The 24,922-nt window shown below is 32.3% G+C and overlaps 1 protein-coding gene across 1 annotated transcript; it reads right to left on the bottom strand.

Annotated features, from left to right (window-relative positions):
* Positions 1-1,818: 1,818 nt before the first annotated feature.
* Positions 1,819-14,208, bottom strand: LOC109798370 (carotenoid 9,10(9',10')-cleavage dioxygenase 1). Its single transcript, XM_083062906.1, has 14 exons — positions 13,916-14,208; positions 13,684-13,754; positions 13,446-13,460; positions 8,069-8,180; positions 7,859-7,958; positions 7,402-7,464; positions 7,090-7,200; positions 6,829-7,013; positions 6,491-6,629; positions 3,306-3,423; positions 3,117-3,218; positions 2,728-2,979; positions 2,437-2,548; positions 1,819-2,002 (listed from the first exon to the last, which is right to left on the bottom strand). The coding sequence occupies exons 1-14, from the start codon at positions 14,135-14,137 to the stop codon at positions 1,973-1,975; spliced, it is 1,632 nt and encodes a 543-aa protein (XP_082919032.1). The 5' UTR covers positions 14,138-14,208; the 3' UTR covers positions 1,819-1,972.
* Positions 14,209-24,922: the final 10,714 nt, after the last annotated feature.

The following is a 24,922-nucleotide window of genomic DNA, read 5'->3' as shown; positions in this document are numbered from 1 at the left end:
TTAAAAAAAATTAAAAATCATTTGATACTTCATTTTATTAATTCAAATCAATATATAAAATAATTTTATGATTATCCATCAATTAGAATTAATGAAATGAAGTATTAAATGGTTTTCAAATTTTTTAAAAATTTACAGACTTGATCTATAAATTAAAAACTTTAAATTTAACGATTGGATCATTAAAATTTGATATACAATATGAGTTATTGAATATAATAAGTATAGGTAAACTTACTTATGAAATGAACGGATCTCTCTCTCTCTCTCTCTCTCTCTCTCTCTCTCTCTCTCTCTCTCTCTCTCTCTCTCTCTCTCTCTCTCTCTCTCTCTCTCTCTCTCTCTCTCTCTCTCTCTCTCTCTCTCTCTCTCTCTCTCTCTCTCTCTCTATATATATATATATATATATATATATATATATATATATATATATATATATATATATATATATATGTGAGAAAAAAGGTTTAAGGGATGACGATGAGTGTGGGAGTTCCATTGGACTGGATCGCGTCTTATGTATGACAGTATGAGGATCAACAACGCCAACTTGTACAAATTCTGATACCACTATGCAATCTATCATGATTCATGAGGGGATCATGTATCTCTTAGGAGAGTATCATGGTTGGCCTGTGATGTGTGGGTATGGATAATATATAAAAAGGGATATTCTCTTTTAAAAAGGGATATTCTAATTATTTTATATATATAAAAAATTTCCTAACTCGAAAAAATTGAATTCTCATCCTCTCATAAAAATATTTTTGTGAAAAAGTAGCATACAAATAGTTTTGAGAAAATTATATTTTTAGAAGAAGAAAAATTCAAATAGCTACTAAAGATGAAAAATCAAAATTCCCAATTTAAGATTCTCAAAAAAGTAAAACTCTTCTGTGTACTAAACGCCTCTTAAGTTATCTCCTTATATATTTTACCAAAAAAAAAATAATTAATGAGAAAAACAAAAAAGAACAAAAATAATGATTTTAAGATACATTCATGTTTTAAAATATTTAAAACGAAAGACATGTACAAGCAAGACTTTACCAAAAAAATATAAAATTTCTATAAAAAAGAAGTATTTACCAATGATAAATCACATACAATGAGATCATACGTGAGGACCAAGAAATTTGCTAAGCTAGCATTTCATATTATAAAGAAATCACATAAAATTACCGTATGAATTAATAAAATAATATATTTCAACATATCTTTTAATTATCGCCGATTTAAGTAGTTCATTTATTTCCGATCGCTTGTTAAAATTAAGTTGATATGGATATGTTATGGGAGAAAAGTACATAAAAAAAATGTCTTTAAAAAGAAAATTAGTGACAAGGAAGCTAAACCATGATGTGGCCAAATTGCATGTCTAGTGTTCTTATGTGTTAACGCTGGAGTTTGCAATTTAAATTCGTATATTATACATGCATAGATAAATAAATTGTGTTGAATAGAACATCAAATCAATTTATTTAATCCTAAACACAAGAATTTAAAAAAAAAATCAACATAAAATCAGATGAACCTGGTCAAAAACAAACAAACCATGTAGTAAACCATACAATACCTGGTTCAATATTCTTATTATTTAATATAAAACATCTTTTAACTATTTCCAAACAATAGGTTAATTTTTATTTTTTATTTAATTTTTACCTGAGGTTAAGATCCTCACCCAAAAATTATATAAAATGAGAAGACTAATTTTTAATATTATAAAGTTATAAATATTATATTATTTTTAATATCATTAATATATTATATATAAAAAATTAAAATAATTTTTAAATATTATCGATTGAAATACGATTAGAGAATTGAACCTTCTTTAACCGGTGTCTTACTCAATGACCAATATAATTTAACATAAGCATTGGTTTGCAGTGATACTTTGTATATAGTACAATCAATTATTTGTATACACAGACTGAGGTAGAACGGTTCATTAAGGGCTGAAATACCATCACAGTTTCGCCTGCTCTTGCAGTTGTTCCTGTTCAAAGAGAATAATAATAATAACAACAATTAGTATCATGTTCTTAAACAAAAGTGAAAGAAAAATAAGTGTAAGCAATGAGTAGTAGTATTTTATCTTATCAGTAGGAAAAATTATAATGATGACAATTAAGATTGAATCTAAATTTTCATTTATCTATTTTAATCCTCTCTCTCCACCACTAAAATAGAAGAGGTAATCAATCAATAAGAAACAATTGAATTCTTCCTTTTATTTTTCTTTCTAGAAAAATAGTTTTATCTTGCTAGAAATTAGTTCATAAGAGATGAAACTACGAACTCAAACTACTCTTATAAAACCTCCACGCACACTTGAATGGCATTACCAGCTACTGAATAAGCATTGCAAGTAATATGGAGCAAAGAGAGGAAGAAATGCAATGAAGAAATATATGTAGTTATAAGACAAACCTCTGTCACAAAGAAGGCATGGAAACCATATGGAACTCTTTGTGGCAATTCTACAACCGCAACAGGATCTGATGACATTGTTTTTGCATCAATGACATGCACAAATGATTTTCTGCAGTTTTGTAATTTGAATTCATGTTAGCTTTTGTTCCACTCAAAAGAAAATAAGAAAAACTAAAAATAAGTCATATGTCATAATGACCATATAAGCCATATATATGATTACAATTCATGCATACAAAAATAATTTCATAGAAGTCGTTGCTGCAAGTATGAAGACAAAAGTGATACCCGGTATTTTCATCATGTACAAACAAAATCAAGTATCCATCATCTTCTTCAGAATCGGTGCCAGGTACACGTGGGACATAAACAGCTTCTGAGCCAAACTTCCCCGGTCCCAAGTCGTAGAGACCCTGAACATTTCCTCCAACTTCAAGCTTTGTTTTTTCATGATCTGGTTCGGCATGCAAATCAAATTTTATAATCCCAGTAACTTTCGCAATGCTGTCTAATGTGGTTCCATATACATATCGCTGCTTCCTGATGAAATGAAAGAGTAAATGTGACCATAAAAAATTCAATTATCAAATTGACAGATGATTATGATAGACTACTTCACAAGTTGTTGAGTACTTTGACTTCTCTAAATTTTGTCAACATGGGGAGAATGAGCCTACCTGCCAGTGTAGCTTTCATTCACCCTAGGAAAATCTACAGCAGATGCTGATAGTTTCTTTTGAGAAGCTTCACCAGTTTTCATGTTAAATCTCATTTCATACCTGGAAAATAGTTCAATATCCATATATAAAGAACAAGAACCCAGTAAACTTCTTTTCAAAATTAACATGTAAGAATGTGTCTTTTACAGCTCATTTGAGAAATTTTCGAGCTTTTCTTTGACAGCCCCGCTGACGTTGTCCAAATTTGGATTCTGAAGGCGGCATGTGATCAAAACAACTTCATCTTCCTCCTCCCAAGCATTGGCTGAAAAAAGTTACAACAGACAAGCCTATCAGAAATAAAGAATTCAAATCACAGATTGAACTTGGTTTTGTATTTTGAGTTTTTTTTTTTTTTTTTGACACCATTGAATTATGAGTTTTAAACATATTAACAATGGACAAATTCTGTTAGGAACCTAGATTAGAATGCAGAAGAAAGAAATGAAAGATTGTATTTCTTAATTGCAAAAGAACAGAAAATAGGAGACATAACTCTCCTCAAAGGGTTTTCCCTTCACAAAGGATTTATCCTTTTAAAAAAAAAAGCAAAGCTTAATTTGCAAATGATACAATGATCTTTTCCTCTTAATTCATGCAATTTATGTCTTAATTAAAAACCAATAACTGACTAGTTAACTACTCTAAGTGCCTGTAATGTAACTAATTTTCCCTTCCCTTCAATCGAGCTCCTAACATTAAAAATCAACATTGTCCTCAAGGTTCAAATGACAGAAGCTGGAAATGAACTAGGGATACATCCACTCACACATCGTATTGCATAGTGAATGCAGCCTTTTCTAGGAGTTTAAGCTGAAAGAAAAAGCACCAATATGCTTGAAGATCAAATCTGGCCTTTTTTCCCCATAGATTTGGGCTCTGCTAATTAGGTCAGAGAATAAGCTTGGCTAGAAAGATTTCCAATTTTCTAGTGTAGCAGCCATAGCATACCAAATAGTGGTATGAAAAGCATTCATAGCAGTGCTGTGTATTGATTCCAAAAAAAAAAAACAAAATCTACAGCTGTAATAGTATTGAAAATGATAAAGGCAATGACTTGGATCAGAAGAAGATGATTTAGGATTTCTTTCTAGAAAACTTGTATTCGATCTTCTTGCTCAACTTAACTACTAGGTTATCTAAAAAATGGTATTCGCTCGGAGCACACATTATTCATTCTGTTTGCCTTGTGTTTCTCCCATTTAATCTATGGATCAACTTCCTCCATCATAACTATTTCAATCTTTAATTCTCTTGCTAATTTTACTTTATCATTTTTGATAGCCTCTGCTTCATCACATTTTGACCCACTTCTTTCCATGCTATTCTTGTCCTAATCAGTTGAATGGGGATCTGCCTCCATATTCAAAATCTTGTGCAGCATGGGTCTCAGTTAGAATAATTCCTTACTTATGCCTCCCATTGTCTTGATCCCTCCAAGAACCTTGTCACTGGTTCCATCCCCCTCTGTCAAACCTTGTTTTTGTAGTAACCAATCAAGTGCAATCTTGATCCCTTCCTCCGTGTTTCCAATACTCCCATTGTTTGTGCAAGTCTCCTTCAAGGTTTCCCCTTCACAAAGGATTTCTCATTTTACAAATAACAAAGCTCAACTCTCAAATGATTAAAGACAGAATGGACCCTTTCCTCCTAATTCCCCCAAATTTATATAGTTAATTCATAAAACTAATTTAACTTCCCTAACTTATTTTCTCTTCTCTCTATCTCCTAAAATCTTAATTCCGACTATTTATATCTAACTGATAATTGTCAAATATATCAATATCTTTTATCCAATTTAAGCAATTATCAAGCATATCACACATGTTTAGTATTTTATTTTGTCCAGTTAACTAGTAGTGTTCTTTTAGTTTTTGGTGTTTTTGAAGGCTTTTGATTAGTTTAGTGATTCAAGGAGGAAGAAGTTAATACCAAAGGAATTGAATATTGGGAGCATTTGCTTAGAGCAAGAGGGAAGTGCACTCAGAACAACTTCATGCTCGCTCAAAGCAATCCATTTTGGCGCTTTGAACAAGTTAACTTAGAAGACAATCCTGGAACACCATGAAGTACTAGCTTAAGTGATCCATTTAGATTCTTTGAGCAAGTGAACACTACAAACCCACACTAGACATGTCATCAAGCCCTCTTAGGCAAGCCCACCTTGTCACTCTAAGAGACCATACGCAGTCAAAAGCCCATTCAAATATTATTAAATTAGGGCTCAAGGAAATAGGAATGGACATTGTTTTTTCAGTATTTACTTATAGAGATTAGAGGTAGTTAGAGTGATAACCCTTGTAATTACAGATCCCTTGAGGATTTTCTTTTGTACCTATAAGCAAATTCCTTAATCATGAGTGGCTAAGTTTTCCATTTTTAGGAATTGATGTAGCTGCGGCAAATTTTCCTTGATCTCATTCAATAAAGGCTTTATTCAGTAAATCATTTTTTCTTTTCACTTAAATATTTGTTGTGGTTTAATCATCAAACGCATGACTTTATAATTTTATCTGAGGTTGGAAAACCCTTTTAGAATTACGATCAAAATAAAAACGTTAATAACACTTATTATTAGGAATAGGATAAGCCTTATTAGTCAATTTTTAGATCCCTGACCTTAATATAGGTTGCTTAACAAACCCTTTCAAAGAATTGGGATTTTTCTTAAAGAACTCAATTTTTTGCCTAAAAAATTAGGGTTTAACTAAATTTGAGGGCTATTAAATCAACTGATTAATTTGGGAAGATCTATGTAGGGAAGGTTAATGAAATCAGTCTCCAACAGCTTTATCAATAAATTTCAATTCTTCTCTTACATTTGTTGCATATTTCTGAAATCCTAGAATAAAACATTTTACTTTTATGCATTCTTCAAATAAATAATTTTAAAATTCCCCTAATTAGTGCTTAAATAGATTAATCAATCGTAAAGCAAGTTCATGTAGATTCGATACTTGAACTTCTGTCTATTTTACTACTTATGACAATTGGTACACTTGCTAAATGATTAACACTAACTATTTCCCATATAAATGATTAACTATTCTAATTTCCTGTAACTAATTTTCCCATCCCTTTTATCTAACTCCTACCATCTTCATGCAGTGATTTGCATGTTACTGGAGGATTGTTAAAAACTGTCATTATGATTATAATGATTTACAGACTAGACAGACTTCAAACGATGGCTGGAAAAATATCTGGATTCACTACTTAAAATGTTTTTTATCATGCACTTCAGTCATGTAACTAGTGATTTTTTTTTTAAATCATCATTGCAGAATATTAATCAACATAATATATTATGGAGAAACAACAAGCAAACACACCATTGTGGAATATGAAGCAGTTTGGCAGCTCAAACCATCTTATGTGTTTTTCATCCTTAGCATATCGAGGTAGCACACCAAAACGAGCTTTCTTGGTTGAATCAAATGAAAATATCAGTGTCTTATTCTTCACCATTTCCTGAAAAATGGATTTCAATCAACAGTGCCAGATTCATTAATTGCCATCAATTGATGTACAAAGTCAATAGACTATATACCATCAAACCATTCTTGACACAACCCTTCCCCACACACAAAAAAAAAAAAAAAAAAAACTCCAAACCTGCAATATAAGCTTTTGCCAGAATATAAGAAGAACGGAAACACATGTGTAATACCTTTGGCCTAAAAATCAAAGGAAGATCCATAAATATTGCATAATTCTCTGTGATGGCAAAGTCGTGCATCATGATGGGATCTGATACTGTTATGGGTACAGGATCATGCATATAACCATCCTCTGAAATTACTCTGTATGTGATATATGGAGGTGTATGTGAATAGCCAAATGTAAACATCTCCCCTGCATACAGGATATTTATTTGTTAACTATTCCATTAAATCAGTCAATTTAATTACTTAATTGAAGATGGCTTTACCAGTAAATGGGTCAACTTTTGGATGAGCAGTGAAGGAGTGGCCCAATCTCTTGTCATAATCTAGCATGCCAAGTGTCTGCAAATCACCATCTTCAAAAACTTTAACAGCATCTGTGAAATTCAAAATTAAACTATTATAGTCACTAATTGGACTGCAGTTACTTTCTCCATGAGAAAGGAAAAAACTGTCGCCACTTAAGATCATAACTTGATGGATCTATTCAGCCCTTTGTTCTACACAATTAATGGCATTTCAGATATCAACAAGCTTATATCGTTCATAACATTAAAACAGATAAGTATGGTACTTACAGGGTTTATCTGCTTCCGAGAGTGCTAGAAGTTTCCCATGGTGATATACAAGAGCAGTATTGGCTGGTAGAAATTAGAGAATGAGCACAACTTAGTTTCAGCACTTCCAGTCACACACAAGAGCTTGGTATTCCCAGTCAAAAACCATCAAAAGATTTCACCGAAACACAAGAATGAGCAAAAGTACCAGGTAATGAAATCTACAATTATTTGGAAAAAAAAATTTGAGGGCTACTTTAAAAATGGAATGCTAAATTAGTCATTGTTTTCTAGTACATTTTGTGTGAAGTATTAATACTGAAAAGAAGCCCATACATAATGCAACAATAGGGGAATCTTCAAACGGGAAATGGACATACATTACAAAATACTATTTGAATTGCACTGAACAAACTTGTAGAATGTAATACGTTTCTTGGGACCTTAAATTTAAAAACAATAGTATAGCACAAATTACCTGTTCCAGTTCCATAAGAAGCATCCAGCACTTTCCACTTAGTTCTCAGCATATTTATGTTAACCATTAAAAGTCCAAATAGACCCTTGAGATCTCCAATCTGCAAATGAGATATAAGAAACTACATTTGTCTTGGGAGTCTATAACAAAACATTTCTCAGACAAGTAAAATTTTCACTGAGCTTCTATATTTTCACTCTCTTCTCATACCTTCATAAATTTGGAGCCTCCAAAGTATTCTTCTTGTTTAAGACGAGAAGTTCTCACATAACGGGAAACATATGTAGCTTTTCCATCTTTGATACGCAAACCATGAATCATTCTGCAATTCATTGATATATAGATCAACATTGGAGGAACTGATGCCAAAGTTATGAATTTTATAGTGTTATTGACTGCCAAAAAATTTAAGAACATCAGAAACAGTATCATTTCCACTATAATGAATGAGCTGCTAAAAGTCAAAATTGAATGTATATTTGGAACTGGTGTTTAATTCACAAAACAAGTGAACCGAAATATGTATGGCAGATTCTTTGTTATCTAGAATATTATATTGTTCCGGATTAGACATTTAGTTAAGATTTTCAACCCCATACTTTTACTAGGTTCATTTTATTCCTTATTGTTTCATCTTGTCCATTTTAATCCCTCATTTTACCAATTCCATCTATTAAGGTATTGTAGAGATTTATTAGGGTTAATCATATCATATCATGTAAATCTTTATTTTTTATTATGAATAAGAGTTATGTGTGTTGAAGATTTACACACAATTCCTAAATCACAACATGGTATCAAAGCTTAGAAAAGCTTAGAATTATTTTTTAAAGTGTGAACAGTACCACCGTGTAAACAGTACCATTGCACAGTACCACCACATGAACAGTACTGTGCGTGAACAGTACACCGTGTGAACAGTGCTTTGGCGTGACGTCGTTTTCCGGCAACCCCTTGGCTGTAGTTGATTGCCTCCAACAACCCTATTTGGCTCTGTTTGGCCTCTGATTAACCCTGTTTGGTTCCAGTCCCTCTGCCTCATCTCCTATGGTTGTTCTCACATCCACTTCGTTCACGACATTTACCAACATTGTCCAAGTGACCATTGTTGTCTCTCCTGCAGATGTCACTATTTTTACCTCTGACTATCATGATTTCCTTCAATTTCAGGCAACCCAACAATCTATCATGCCTGTCACTACCGTGACTCAATCTCGTAATCTTGTAGCTTTTATTTCTCAGTCTCCTTCTTTTGGACCTTGGATTCTTGACTCTGGTACTTTTAATCATATGATCGGTAACCAATCCTTTTTCTCCCACTTGTCTTTCTCAACCTCCTTGTCATCTTTTACTTGTGCAGATGATTCTCAAATTAAAGTTCATGGCATTGGTCAAACACATCCACTCCCTAACCTCCTTTAAAATTTTGTCTTGTTTGTTCTTAGTTATCCTTTTAATTTAATTTTCATTAGTAAACTCATTCACAGTCTTAATTTCTCTGTCTTGTTTGTTAATAATTTTGTTCTTATTCGAGATCGACGTACTGAACAGACAATTGAAGCAGGTCATGAGTCTGGGGGATTGTATCATCTTTTACCACTGGTTGCTTGCATCTCCACTTTTGTTGATCTTGCTCAACAACTCCTTGGTCACCCCAGCTTGGAAAAATTGTCTTTTAGTTCCTAGTTTTTCTTCGATTAAATCCATCTAATGTGAGTCATGTCAGTTATAAATCTAGTGTCAATAAATGTGTTGCATCACCTTTTACTCTAGTTCACTATGATATTTGGGGACCTAGTCCAATCAGTTCAACTTTAAGTTATTCTTATTTTGTTATGTTTATTGACGATTTTTCGTGTTGCACTTGGATTTTCTTAATAAAACACCGTTCTAATGTTTTTAATATTTTTCAAAGTTTTTCCACTGAAATTGCTACTCAGTTTGGGACGTCAATTAAAATTTTGAGCACTAATAATGCTAAAGAATATTTGTCTTCCAAATTTTAGTCTTTTCTCTCCTCATAGGGTATTTTTCATCAGACCTCTTGTGCTCATATACCACATCAAAATGTTGTTGAGCACAAAAATCGTCATTTGGTTGAGACAACTCGTACTCTTTTCCTTCATCATAAAGTTTCACTTCGCTTTTGTGGCGATGCGATTCTCATTGCATGCTACTTGATTAATCGCATGCCCTCCTCTACCCTCAACAATCAAATTCCATACACCATCTTATATCCACAACATGACCTCTATCTTATCCCACTTCGTGTCTTTGGATGTACATGTTTTGTCCATAATCTCACCCCAAGAAGAGATAAACTATCTACACGATCCCTTAAGTGTGTCTTTCTTAGGTATTCTCATCTCCAGAAAGGATATTGTTACTTCTATCCACAACTTAAACGGTACCTTGTTTCAGCTAACGTCTCTTTCTTTAAGTCCTCTCCTTTTTTTCTTGTTGGATGCTGACAGTCATCCTCCTCTGGATGTTGAATCTAATATTCCAACTTCGACTGTAGTCACTAATCCACCACCATTACTTTTTTATCAACGAAGGACACAACATTCACAGGTGGTTCCACATACACATCCTCCAACATCATCTCCTGCTCCAAACAGTCATCCAACAATGTTCCCTGCACTTAAACCTCCTTTACCCGAACTTTCCATTACTATCCACAAAGGTATTCAATCTACCCATTATCTTAACCCTTTATATGTATGTATTCTTTCTTGTCATTGATTGTCTCCTTCCTATCTTTCTTTTGTTTCCTCTTTGGATTCTGTTTCTATTTCTAGGTCTACAAGTGAAACTATGGCTAATTCTACGTGGAGACAAGCAATGTTGGATGAAATGGATGCTTTACAAACTAGTGGCACATGGGAGTTGGTGCCTTTGCCTCCTGAAAATCTACATTTGTTGTCGATGGGTGTACACGATGAATGTTGCACCAGATGGCAATATTAATCACTTTAAAGCACGGTTTGTTGCTAAGGGATATACTCAGATCTATGGCCTTGATTATGGGGATACTTTCTCTCCTATATCCAAGATAACTTTTGTTTGTTTGTTTCTTGTAATGGCAGCTATTCATCATTGGCCATTGCACTAGTTGGATATTAAAAATGCATTTTAAAATGGTGAATTACATGAAGAGGTTTATATGGACCAACCCCGCGATTTACTACTTCTGACAAATCTCACCTTGTATGTCACCTCCGTCGTTCTATTTATGGCCTAAAGCAATCTCCTCGTGCCTAGTTTGGTCACTTCAACTCGACCTTAATTGAGTTCAGTATGACTCAATATAAGGCTGACCACTGTGTTTTCTTCCTTCACTCCTCATCTGGTCATTACACTTAGTGGTATATGTTGATGACATTGCCATTACTGGTGATGACTCTAATGGTATGTCGTCTCAAATCTCACCTTTAGCGCTAGTTTTAGATGAAAGACCTCGACCCTTTGAAATAATTTTTGGGGATCGAGGTTGCTTAATCTGCTTCCGATATTGCCATTTCCCAACGAAAATATGCTCTTGACATTCTCACCAAGTCTAGTATTGTTGATTGCCGCCCTAGTGACACTCCGATGGATCCCAAAATCAAGCTTCTTTCGGGTCAGGAGGAGTCATTAGATGACCCAGAAATATATCATAGACTCGTTGGCAGACCCAATTATCTATCTGTCATTGGGCCAAACATCGCATTCCTAGTAAGTGTGGTAAGTCAATTTATCAACGATCCTCGTGATAGCCATTGGACTACAATCATGAGGATCCTCAGATATATCAAGAAGGTGTCGGGGTGTGGACTCCTATATGAGGACAAAGGCAATTCCAAAATTATTTGTTACTCTAATGTTGATTAAGCTGGATCACCATCTGATAGAAGGTCTACCTTTGGCTATTGTGTTCTGATTGGAGGTAACTTGATTTCATGGAGAAGCAAGAAGCAAAATACAATTGTTAGATCCAGTGCGGAAGCAGAATATCGTGCTATGGCAGCAATTGCGAGTGAAATTACATGACTACAACAACATCTCAAGCAACTCCAAATTGGAGACACTCAAGGAACTAAGCCATAGAAATAGACTGTCATTTTGTAAGAGAAAAAGTCGTCTCAGGAGAGATCAAAATTGAGTTCGTCCACTCCAGTGACCGGTTAGCATATGTGTTCATAAAATCGCTTAAAGGGCCTCAAGTTGATTACATTTGTAACAAGCTTGGTGCATATCATATATATACTCCAGCTTGAGGGGGAGTATTAAGATATTGTGGAGATTTATTAGGGCTAATCATATCTTATCATATCATATCATATCATATCATGTGATATCAATCCTTACCTTTTATTATAAATGAGTTATGTGTGCTGAAGATTTACACACAATTCCTAAGTCACAACAACATCCAATGTTGTCCTTATGGTAAACCTCCCTCCAAAGTACGTCATGAAATTGAAACATATCATGTTGAATTTTTTTGTCCATTCCTGTTTATAATAAATATTTGACATGTCACTATTTAACAAATGATTTGGATGAAGAGTGAATGAACTCTCTCTGAACCCAAGCAATTTGAGACCCGATTCTCTCCCATCTTCCTAACTCATTTCTTTCCGGATTCTCAGATTCACCTCTTCCCTCTTTTTCTTCCACCCTTTCCCACCTAACCATCAAACCAATTCCCTTATGGATTTCCTCCCCCCATCATTCCAAGTGGGCAGAAGGATACACTTCTATCCATGCTGAATTTGCAATCCTCTCTTGCTACTACTCACATGATCTTCCACAATGCCCCATTTCCTAAACAATCATTCAATATAACAAGCCCTGACAAATTCACTTCAGAAGACTGTATCATAAGTAAATTAAATTTCAAATTAGGCATGCTTGCATGAAATCGGATTTGGAAAGGGTAGCCACAATCAGTTTGATAATTTGAAATGTCATATATATACTCACAGCATGTCAAAAGATACATTTATCTTATATTTGATGACCAAGCATGATACATATATGACAAATGCTTTATTGAATTACTAGGTGGTGATTATCTGAGTGTAGACCTTCATTTTCTAACTATAAATCTGCTCATCAATCATTGTCATAGTTACCTCCCATTAGATGAAAAGTAGTTATACCAATTCAATGAGTACCTTGAATGCAATTGCCATGAACCAACACTCCAAAAGCTTGAGTTATTATTAATCAAAGATGCAAATTAACAATGTATCTTTAACAGTAATGAAACAAGGAAAAAAAAAAAAAAAAAAAAGAGGTATACATAAACAAAATAAAAAATTAAGACGAGAGGAAAACAGATGGGGAATTCAAAAGAAAGCAAAAAATTTCATCCTAGAGAATCTAGCTGTGGAATTTCATCAGAACTTGGATTATAAATTGACACTACGCTAAATTAGTGCTTGCAAATTTTACAAGTCAATGAAAATGGGCAATCAAAAAATGCCAAAAAGGGATTCTGCCAAAAAGAATTATGGAGATGCTATTGAAGTTTGATGCTCAACAGTCAACAACAATGAGGGAAATCATAAGTTTTGCATATAGGAAGAGAAACACATACCCATCTCCATCAAACCTGCAAAACCAGTGAGGTATAAGCATCAAACTCCACTTTAAGAACACATTTTTTAACACAGATAAACAGCCAAATTATCCCATAAAAGTAAATATAGGAAAAAGAAAATATACTGATAAGCTACAAGGATCGCCATGAAATGCATTTTTAACCAGGATTTGTTCAATCTCTCGTAATATAGGGTTCAAAATATACAAAAACAAAGAAAAAAACAAAAAATTACCAGTGATATCCAGCTACAGGAGTAAACTTGGGATTAGGTCCGACTCTGACAAACTCCCCATTCAAGCAATCCTGCAACATATTTCAAATGGTAGGCAATGAATAGCACATTGTATTACAAGTCAATCATCTTACTGCAATGCCTTACATGATAATAATCTATATATGATTGGATAACAGAATAAAACATTTTACACTGTAAATCAACATAGAAAAGAGACAACAGTACTAACCGGTAGGTACCCTTTTACATGAAGGTCCTTAGTGGGAGGGGTCTCAGGAACAGGAGCGAAATTTCCAGTGAGGTAGTGATGGGGCAGTGAAGAATCATACATGAACTTCACCACAAGCTTCTCCAACAAATCGATCACTTTTGAGGTGAAACCATTGCTGGGTTTTGGCTCAACCTTCACTATCTCCCCTTCTCCATTCGTCTTCTTCTCGTTATCCCCCATGTGTCTCAATGCTGAAACTGCCACAAAGCTTTGAGATTACCCAAATGGGTGGGGAAAATGGTGAAAGGGTGGGACTATATAATAATATTATTATGTGTCTATGCGGTGGCTGATCATCCAATGGTTCAATTTCACTAATGGCTCCCTTGGCTCAGCGATTGCCACGTTTTGTCGCAATTGAAGATTCTAAAATGTGTGTATGAAAGATCTCATCTTACATTTCTTGGCATCTTTTGCAAAACATGTATACCAGGTGGAGTATTAGAATTTTTTTTGGACTAAAACCTTAATTTTGATCATTTATAATATTTTTAAGTTTCATTTTAATTATTGAATTTAATTTAATCTTACTTGTCAAAAATATTAACGATATTTTTCTGTCTAAATTTCTTAAATATCAATTAAGAGCTATAAGAATATATTCGTATCCTCAATTACGTCTGTGAATATCATAGTGTAAATCATATATAAAAAAATCTGTTAAATAAGAACAGTGAAAATAATCACATAGACATTTCAAAATAATGTTAAAGATATTTAGACAAAAAATACATTATTAACATTTTTAATAAGTGAAACTAAATTGAACCCAAAAATTAAAGTAAGATTAAATTGAAATTTTAAAATATTATAACACATTAAATTGAGGTTTTAGCTAATTTTTTTATCCATCCTAATTAGGTATGGGAATTCGCACCTAATCATATAAATACAACCTTAATCCCCTACGACCATTGGATAAGAGTTTGGAGTGAGTATACGAGATAGCTCGTTTAATGTTGAGTTCGAAAATTCGCATTTTTAATGAGTAGAAAAAGTTCTATCCATCAAATAAATGATGTTTTTTTCAAGAATCGTATCCATTTTGGGAAGTCCGCAATTAAATGGACAAGCGTGCAGACTTAATAAAAAAAAATTATAAATATTTTTCCTTCTCTTTTTTATTTAAATAATATATAAGAGAGAAATATATAAAAAAATATCATAAAAAAATATAAATATCAAATAATGTAAAATAAAAAAAATACAAAAGTCTGGACAAGTTTACACATTTAAATTAAAATATTATTATATCAAATTTGTACATTTAATTTAGGCTTAAATATGTTTTTAGTTCTTCAAATTTAAGAAAAATTTGTTTTTGGTCTCTCAAATTTAAAACTGTTATTTTTAGTTTTTGTAATTTTTAAAAGTCTTGTTTTAGTCCCTTAGATCACCAATAACATATTTGAAAATGACTAACTAAGACAGTTATGCAATATCAACCAGATTTAATGTGATATTTTTACTAATAGGGATACCAATAGATAGATTTTATACAATAATATTTGATAAATTTCTTAACGAAATTTGAATATAAGGACTAAAATAAGATTTTTTGAAATTATAGGACTAAAAACAACAATTTTAAATTTGAAGGACTAAAAACAGAATTAACTTAAATTTGAGGGACTAAAAATATATTTAAGCCTTTAATTTAAAACATATTTATATATAAAAAAAATCTAAAATATATTCAGATAGTAAAAATGTAATATATTTTATATATAAAATATAATAAATTTAATATTTATTACTTATACTTATTTATTGATAAAATATTAAATCATTCATTATTAAAATTCTTCAAAAAAAAATAGAAAAATAATAATAATTCTCTTAAATGGATTGGCTCATAGGATTTGTAGATTAAGTCTGTGAAATTTGTTGACTTGTCTTATAATTATGCAAAATTTAAAAAATAGGTCCGTTAATTGTGAGGGCATAAGACTTCACGGGACATTGAATCCATATACCCACCTTTTTTTGGTGTTGTCCATATACCCACCTTTGATCAGAGTATTGGAAACTAATTCCTTAAAGTAAAGGAAAATGTCAAAAAAAAAAAAAAAAGATTAGAGCAAAACACGAGAATTTTTAATAAGAGTGGGACAAAAAAAAACAAAAAATCAATTTAACAAATAATTTTCGTACACTAAACTTTTTTACAATAAAAATTATAATTTTACTATTGTATTTATCTTTTTTCATCACTTTACTTATTTTAGAAGGAGATGTTTATTTATGATAGATATAGAATAATTTGTGATTTAGTTACAAATTTTATATGATTAAAACAGAATTATTTTATTGTTTTAATTTTATATTTAGAATAATTTTAATTGACGGGATATTAAAAATGAATTCTTTATAAAATATAAATTTACTTCGAAATAATTTCAAGTACTCTTGTAATAGAAATAAAATAATCTTTTATACTTTTAAGATATATTTATTTTTACTTTAATAATATTTTCAAAAATAAAAAATAAATTATTAAAAAAATATAGCATTACTTTAATCTTTTCTAGCAATTATTTAAAAAAAACACTTTCTATATATAAATTAAACTGATTAATTTGTATAAGTGTGTTTTTAGAAATCACTAGAATATATGATGCATCAATGAATTAGAAGAGGAATAATTTTTTTATGCATAAAATAATATATTAACAATTTTGTTATTTGTTTATAATAAAACAAAACTTTTGTAATACGAATATTATTATAATGTAATAAATTATTAATTAATAAGATAAAATTAGTTATGTATTGACAATTAATTTTGATATTCTCTATGGTGCGAGTAGCGTCCAAAAATTCTATTTTGGTGAGCTTACCTACTCAAGGTGATCACTTAGTATTAAAGATCTTTTGATGAATCTCTACTAGTCTTTAGTTCGATAAGTAAAATCATGGATCAAATTGACACTACTAAATTTTGGTTAATTGCTAAGTGAACAGTAGTATTTGGCCTGAGGATCTCCAACATGTCATTAACTTCCTACTTGATAGTTATGGGATGTCATCCCCTACCTACCATTTTTTATTCATAAAAAAAATTAATATAAATAACAATTATTTTTTTCATAATTAATTATCGTGTGTGTTTATTAGTTTTGATAATTAATAAGATAATAAAGAATGATTAATTAATTAATAATGAAAATAATAAAATTAATTGGAGTGTTGAAACAATGGAGTGGAAGGATTGGAATTTGCTAATGGTGTCTATAAAGAAAGCAAGATAGTAATAGGAGGAACTGAAATGGAAAATTGTGGTAAATATGTTTGGGTGGTAAACAACATAGTATAAGGAAATTTGATCTTGTTAAATATGTCAAGCATCCTTTGAAATTATTATTTTTCCCAAAGAAGTTGAGCATGTATATCATTTGTGAGATGATGCATATCCAAAGAAACACACATTCTTGAGATCTATATTCCATTTTTATATTGGTTGTATGGCCTCACAAGGGAAAACAAGCACAACCAAATATTTTGAGGAAATTATAATTTGGTTTGGTATTAAACAATTTGACATATGGCATGTCAAAATTTAGAGAGACGGTAGTAAAATATTAATGACACAAGTTGCAATAGAAAAGGCATGATCCCAAATTTAAGGAGGGAAGCATGAGCTAGGAGAGTGAGTCTTAGTTCCATAATGTGCCTATGTTTTCTCTCTATAACCCCTTTTGTTGGTGTGTATGTGGGCATATAATCTTGTGCAAAATACTAAACTATTAAAGCATGTTAGAAAAGGTCTAAACTCTCCTCCCTAATCTGTTTGTAAGGCCTTTATTTTTGTAATTAAAATGTAATTTAGTCATGGTTTTAAATTGAAAAAAAAAAATAGTGCTTCAAATTTGGTTTCGAGAGGGAACAACCAAGTGTACCTTGAAAATGCATCTACAAAAGTTATATGGTAATTATAACCACCAAAGGATATAAATGGGGCAAGTCCCAAATATCACTATATACCAACCATAGAGGAGAAGTATATTCAGTTAAAGAGATATTTGAAGGTAAACGATATGATTTATCAAGACAATAAGAGGAACACAAGTCTAACTCATTTTTATTAAAATTGGATACATGATAATTTTGCAATACAATTTGAAGAGTATCTCTATTAGGATGTCTTAATTTGTTATGCCAAGTATTACTAGGGCTTACAACATTTGAAACAGTATTAACAATAGGAAAACTATATTATTTGTTGTGAACATTTGGAATTTGAAGATTTGTGAATTTATAAAGTCCATTATGACCAAGATCAACACAAAAATAATAATAAAAAAGATTTCATTGGTGCCTTGGCATTTTACAAGACAAAATTTAGGTTGAAATTCAAAGAAAATGTTATTATCTTTAGCAAATTGATTGACTGACACTAACAAGATTTTTAGTGATGTTAGGAACATGTAACAAATTATGAAAGACAAGTTGAATTTTAGGGTTAAAGTTAGAGTGAAACCAAGTTGAACCTAAAGAGGTTAGAGGTAGTTTTTGTTCATTACCAACAAGTAATATATAGTCTTTCATAGGGTGAGGATTGTTGAATGTTGAACTATTCAAGAGTCACATGATGTGAGGCTCATGAGTCAGGATACCATCTTAATGACATGTTTGCATTGTTGTTGGAGAGAAACACCTTAAAGGTAGCCTAAAAATTGTTGATGTAGTGAGGATTATTGTTTTATTGTTGAGAGGAACCATAGTTGAAAAAATATTGTTAGTTATGGTTATTAGTAGAAAAACTCTAATACTGATTGGAACTAAAACCCTAGTTGTAGTTGTTGGTGGTGGAGGAAGCATAATTAGGGTTAAAGAAATGATAACATACTGATACGTGAGTGTCTAAACTTATAACAAACTTAACATTGTATTGATTCTTATCCTCGACGACCATGACTGCAACCGGAACCTTGGCCTTTACCATAACGACCATCATATTGCGTGTTAGGGTTTGTAGAATATAGTTATGAATTGTTTGTAACATTTGCCTAAGGTTGATTTGTTAGGTTTTCATCATTATTCTTCGAACTAGACTATGCAAAAAAAAATAGTGGCAAAAGTAATAGTATTATGATGATATCGTTCCAAACGTACTTTTTGAGCCAAAAGAAAAGCCTCAAGTTCATTCAAATCAAACGGTTCAAACCGACTAATAACAAGATTGATGAGAGAATCGTACTCCTCAAGAAAAACTTCAACAATAATATCTAATTATTATTTAGATGAGACCAAATCACCAATAGAGCAAAGTGCATTAACTATCGCTTTGATATGAAGAATGTATTTAGAAATCGACTTGTCCTTTTTCTTCGTGTTCCTTAGTTTTGTGCAAAGCATTCTTGCACGTGCACGTGTATGCGCATTGAAATGGTTGTGTGGCTTGTCACAGAGCCATTAAGAATGAATGCATCCAATGAGGTGAGAGAGGATCATGTCATAATTGAAGATTTTTGTTGCGACAAGAGAAGAGAATCTTGTTGTTCCCATTGAAGATAGAGAGGATTAACATTCGTGGCATCACAATCTTCTTTGGTAAGAAATCATAGAAAAATTTATGGATTTACAAGAAATTTATGAAGCAAATGGCCTTTGATGACTGGCTTGATGTGTTGTTTCCGTAAGAGAAATTTTTTTTCAAACAATTATGCTTGAGTGTTTCATATTTAACTTGCTATGTACTCAGAAGTATTATAAGTGTTTTAGCTTAAAAGAACTCTTAGAAGCACAATCATGTTATTGAGTTGAGTTGATTGGAAAACGCCTTGTTCATGGCTATCTATGTGTGAACAAATCTAATGTTTCAAGGAGATTCAAGTTGGACATTTTCTCTTAAGGAAGATACCTTAAAAGGTCATGTACATTAGTCTCTTTGGTAAAGCCTCCCAAGCAACAAGTCTTAGTTTAAACTGAACTTAGCGAAAATACACACAGAATGGGGGTTGAATCTGTGTGTGTGTTCGAAGGAAGATTTTTCAAAATTGTTTTGTAAAGATACTCCCTTTTTTTTCAATAAAAAGAATATTCAAGCACTGTTGAAAACTTGTACAGGCTTGTCTAACTAGAAAGCTCTTTGCGTCCAATAAAACTGATCGTCTGCTTCAAGAAACAAATTGAGTAAATATGTTTTCTGTCTGAAAGGATTTATCGTCCAAAAATATTATTTCTTCAAAAATAATGGATAAGTGTGTTTTCGTCTAACAGTTTGTTGAAATGAAAGTAGATGAAAGACGAAGTTTTTTAAACAAGCAGTGTTTGAGAAATAGAAAAAGGTATGCACATATTTTTATACTGGTCCACTTAAGCTGAGCTACGTCTAGTCTCCTTCAACTGAAAGGTTCCACTAATCACAGAGGATTACAAGTATTCTCAACCACTTCTGGCTCGTCAACCTCACTTGTCGACGCTAGTATTCTTAACTATTTCTAGTTCTCCAAGTATTCTTGACCACTTCTGGCCCGCTAGCTTCAGTCACTAGCGCTAGTATTCTCAAACCACTTTTGGTTCACAAGTATTCTTTCAACCAGCCTCTTCAGGCTTTACAGCAAACGAAGGTGTTGACTGTGTTTGCAACTCTCATAGAGAGGATAAGATAATTTCTACACTCACTAAAGTGTGTAACCTTAGTTTTACAAGAATAAGTGTCTGAGTGTTTTGTTTACTCTCGTAGAGAGGATAGACTATTAGCAACACTCACTAAGATAAGCTATCTTAGTTTTCACACAGATATACAGGAAATGCTTTGAGAAGAAATGTAGCTTATGCTTTTTCTCTTTCTTTTGCTTATTGCATGTTTTCTCTATTTCTCAGTTCTCTCTTCTTTTCCTTGATACTTATAGCCTGTTGATAAATCTGTCGTTGTTTGAATTCAAATTTTTCTATTGGAGCGGAGCTTCATGTCGTTGCAGATGGAGGCTTGTTCATGGCTATGTAAATATTTTCATTTAATGCATTTGATCTTGCATTAAATGTTTGCTTGTATACGTGAAGTCCTTCTATGTAGTTGATTATTTCAATGTCTAACTTCAATCATGATCTGGACATATTTGTACTTTTCTCATCAGTTTAGCTTCTGAGGTACTGTCTTTTTCTGAAAAGTAGGTGTCTTTTTTCTGACACACGTAACTTTGACTTGTGAATCCACGCTTGCCTATTTTTCTTCTTTATTCAGGTTTGATGTCCTTTGTGTTTCTTGTATGATTTCACTTAATGTGATTAGTGGACTTCAGACGCGCTCCATTATTTTTCGACTGCGTCTGGATACACATTTTAGTTTTGATTCTTTGTCTGGTCTTGACTACCTTTTATGTCTGGTAGTGATGACTTCGTCTACTTGTTCGTTAGGCTCTATCTGATGATTTTGCAAATCCATGTTGATGTTTAGCCAACTTTTGTCCCATTCTTGACTTAGTCTCATATGATTCCTGTTTTGGTCTTACATCTGATCCCTCAGGCTTCAGCTGATAGGTTCGTCTTATCTTGTATTTGATTTAGGCCTAGATCAACCTTCGTCTTGATACTAGCTTTGCTATCGTTTGATGTCCTGTTCAATTCAATTATGCTTGATCATACTTTGTCCTTCATTTTTGCCTTAACTTATTGTTATTCATCTGAAACATTAATGCACATGTTAGGAATAACAATATGTATTATATTTGTCATATTCAAAACCTTGGTGGGAGTTGCGAATGTGCTTCGTCTGACTTAACATAAACTTAGTTTCTCATAAGACTGGTACTGAAGATCCTATTTACAAGGTTACTTAAAAGGAAGCTTTCAGAAGCAAACTGCTTTTGAAGGATATGATGACAACACCATAATAAAAGTACAAGATAATGTCAGCACTACTTAAAAGTTAATTCAACTCCAATGGACCTATTTTGGAGTCTATAAAAAGAAAACCAAGGGAACTATTTGAAGCAAGCACGATAAAAGAAAGTCTTCAAAGTACAAGCTTTCATAGTTGTAATCCTTGCTTCATATTATGTGTTAAGATATCTCCACTTCTACATTTTGTAAATAGTCTTGTAATAGAAAAAAAATGAAACTTCCTTAGTGGAAGCTCCTAATCAAGGAGAGATTGTTGTAATCTTAGTAGTTGTTAGGATAAAAAAAAACCTAAATTTGTAAAAGACCTTTCCTACCTAAATCTGGTGTTCAGAGGTGTTAAAAGGTGTAAAAAGTTTCAACAAGTTAGTTGGTAAACTCATAGTAGGTGATTGTGAGGGTCGTGGTCTCAACAGGTTGTTGAGGAAGGAAACTTAACATGTGACTTAGTGTGGAACACGGACAACAAGTGGTTATGAATCCAATAGGTGGTTGGTGGTGTAATCAAAATAGTTATTGCTAATATAATGAAAAATCTCACAGTATGAGTGAGGATTAGACGTAGCCCAAGGTTTGGAGAACCAATATAAATCTTTGTTTGCAATCTATCTTACCCTATCTCTTTTACTTGCTTTAACTATTTATTATAAATTATATCCATGCTGCATATTCGATTGTTGTGTTAAAATCTATTAAAATAAATTAAAGAAAAAACCAAGTTTATAGAATCAAAAACATTAACTTCTAAAGAACTGTTTTTTTTATAGAAAATCATTTAGAGGAAGACCTTGGTAAAACCAAGTTTGAAAAACTTTCAGAAGTACCTGCTTTTAAATATCAAAATTTTATAAAGACTTGAATTTTAAAAAACATAATTCAATTCCATTTTTTTGTTGGTTAACATTTACTTCACATACTAGTTACATCCCTAAAATACTAAGTACACCCTAAGAAGAAAAAAAATACAAGGAAATAAAATCCTAAACTACTTCACCCGAAATACAAGGTCAACATTAGGAAAATATTTAAGAGAAAGATATTTATAAAGAACAAGAAATAAACTACAAAAGTAACTCAAAGCTCAATATGAGATTGAGTCTTCTTCCTTTAAGACTAACTCACTTCTCTTGGTTATTTTTAGACTTGACCCATGGACATGATTCCATAAAAAATGTTAAGAAATAACTGAGTTATGTGAGTCACAAAATGAGCCTCGCGTTCTATGCGTCAAAAAGAATGTTTGTAACTTGTAAACCTTGCAAGTACCCTTAAATGATTGAATTAAGTTTTATGGTATTCATGAAAGTTGTAGCCTTGGATGTTATTTTTTCGATGACACTCAAATAACTCAAAAGGAGGTTTATAACTCAAATTGTGATCAAATAGTGAGTGAAGGTGATGGAATTACACTAAGGCTAAGAAGACCAAGAGGTGATATATTGAAGGAGGCAAGAGGAATGAGTTAGTTTTGAAAACCATAAGAGGAGTGAGACTACTTTTGGGCCTTAGCTCCTAAGTTTTTATTAGTATAGGATTTATTTCTATTTTTGCCCTTGTCTTTAATTTCCTATTTTACCCTTGTATTTTGGGTACCTTAGACATAAGATTTATTTTTCTTGTATTTCCTATTTTACCCTTGTATTTTGGGGTGTCTTAGTCATAGGATTTATTTTTTACTTGTATTTCCCATTTTACCCTTGTATTATGGGGTGTCTTAGATTACAAGATTTTATTTTATAGCTAGGGTATTTTATTAAGGTTGTAAACTAGGCCTAGACATGTTTTGGTGGCATTGGATTTATTTTTGGACTTGGAAAGACTTAGGTCCAAGTGGAGAGCACCTAGGTTGCATGGTCTTATCATGCACCTAGATGTAGCTTAACCAAACCAAAAAATTCCATCCTTGGCCACCAAGTAGCATCTAGGGTTAATTTAGGTTTTATTTGAAGTGCATTTGGATTGCATTACTTGGCCATGCACTCTCAAATGTAACCTTAAATGCATCCTCCCTTCTATAAATACCCTAGGCTAGCCTCCTTGTAAATACTTTGGAATTTATGATATTAAGAGAGTCTTTGAGCCTTAATATTATTTCCTTAGTCCCCTTGGTCATTTTCGCCACCTATCCTTCTCATATTCACCATGAGTGTTCTCACCTTTAGGAGTGGCCTTCATCCATCAATGAAGTGAGCCAAAACCCTAGAGTACCACCTTAGCATTTCATCAAACACCTAGCCTCCATAAACACCACTCGCCCATCTCCATCACCAAGGCTAGAAACCTTGAGTTCCATGATCCAAGGAGTCCGGTCTTCCCTCTTTGATGCTCCTAACTCAATCCATGTAAGGAGGGTTGCCAATAGAAGGTCAACCTATTAGATTTAGGTTTAAATATTTGTGTTTTTGTAATTTTTAAAAATACTAAATAATAAAATCAATTCTTAAGGACAACATAAAAGTTTTTACATGATTATAATAACTTTATAATAAAATTAAGATTAACTTGATAACATAGGTACAACTCCAGATATCGTATTTTGAGCACACAGTGTCATAAAAAGTTTAAATAAGAATAAATAGTTTAAGAGTTGTAATGGTTAGTTATTTTTTCTTTTAAGTGTTGAATCTTGAGAATGGTTTGGAATACTAATACCAATAATTAAGAAGGAGAGAGTGTGAGAGGAGATAATTTAAGATGAGTAAGGAGTGAGTTATGATGAAGATGTGAAATTATGTTTATAAGACTGTGTGCCTATATGTGATATGAGATGGTTGTGTGTGATCTGATATGAAATGTTGATATTTGACTTGAGAATGATGTGTTTAATACTTGAGACATTGATGAATGATGATGATGTATTGGTGATGATATGATGAGACATGTAAGTCCAAACTATAGTTTGCCAATGATGAAATCCAAGTTAGGTTGCAGTTTGGTAATGAAAAAATCCAAGTAAGGCTTGGTATATTGTGGAGAAGTCCAGGATGTGGTTTTGCAATGATGAAATCGAAGTAAGGCTTGGTATATTATGGAAAAACCCATGGTTTGGTATATTTATGAGTGATGAATGATGATTATGTATTGGTGATGATATGATGAGATGTGTAAGTCCATGTTGCG

This window comes from Cajanus cajan, chromosome 8 (assembly GCF_000230855.2).
Source record: "Cajanus cajan strain Asha chromosome 8, NIPB_CcT2T_4, whole genome shotgun sequence".
Lineage (NCBI taxonomy): Eukaryota > Viridiplantae > Streptophyta > Magnoliopsida > Fabales > Fabaceae > Cajanus > Cajanus cajan.
Note: the sequence above shows the minus strand (reverse complement) of the source record. Positions and strands in the feature narration are given on the sequence as shown.

What these genes read in the sequence shown, in the direction of transcription:
- LOC109798370 (XM_083062906.1), bottom strand. Translation starts at nt 14,137, where the DNA reads ATGGGGGATAACGAGAAGAAGACGAATGGAGAAGGGGAGATAGTGAAG. An exon ending in GTACATGATGAAAATACCGG is followed by an intron (nt 2,549 to 2,727) that starts GTATCACTTTTG and finishes ACAAAACTGCAG; the next exon opens with AAAATCATTTGTGCATGTCA. An exon ending in ATGCCTTCTTTGTGACAGAG is followed by an intron (nt 2,003 to 2,436) that starts GTTTGTCTTATA and finishes CTCTTTGAACAG; the next exon opens with GAACAACTGCAAGAGCAGGC.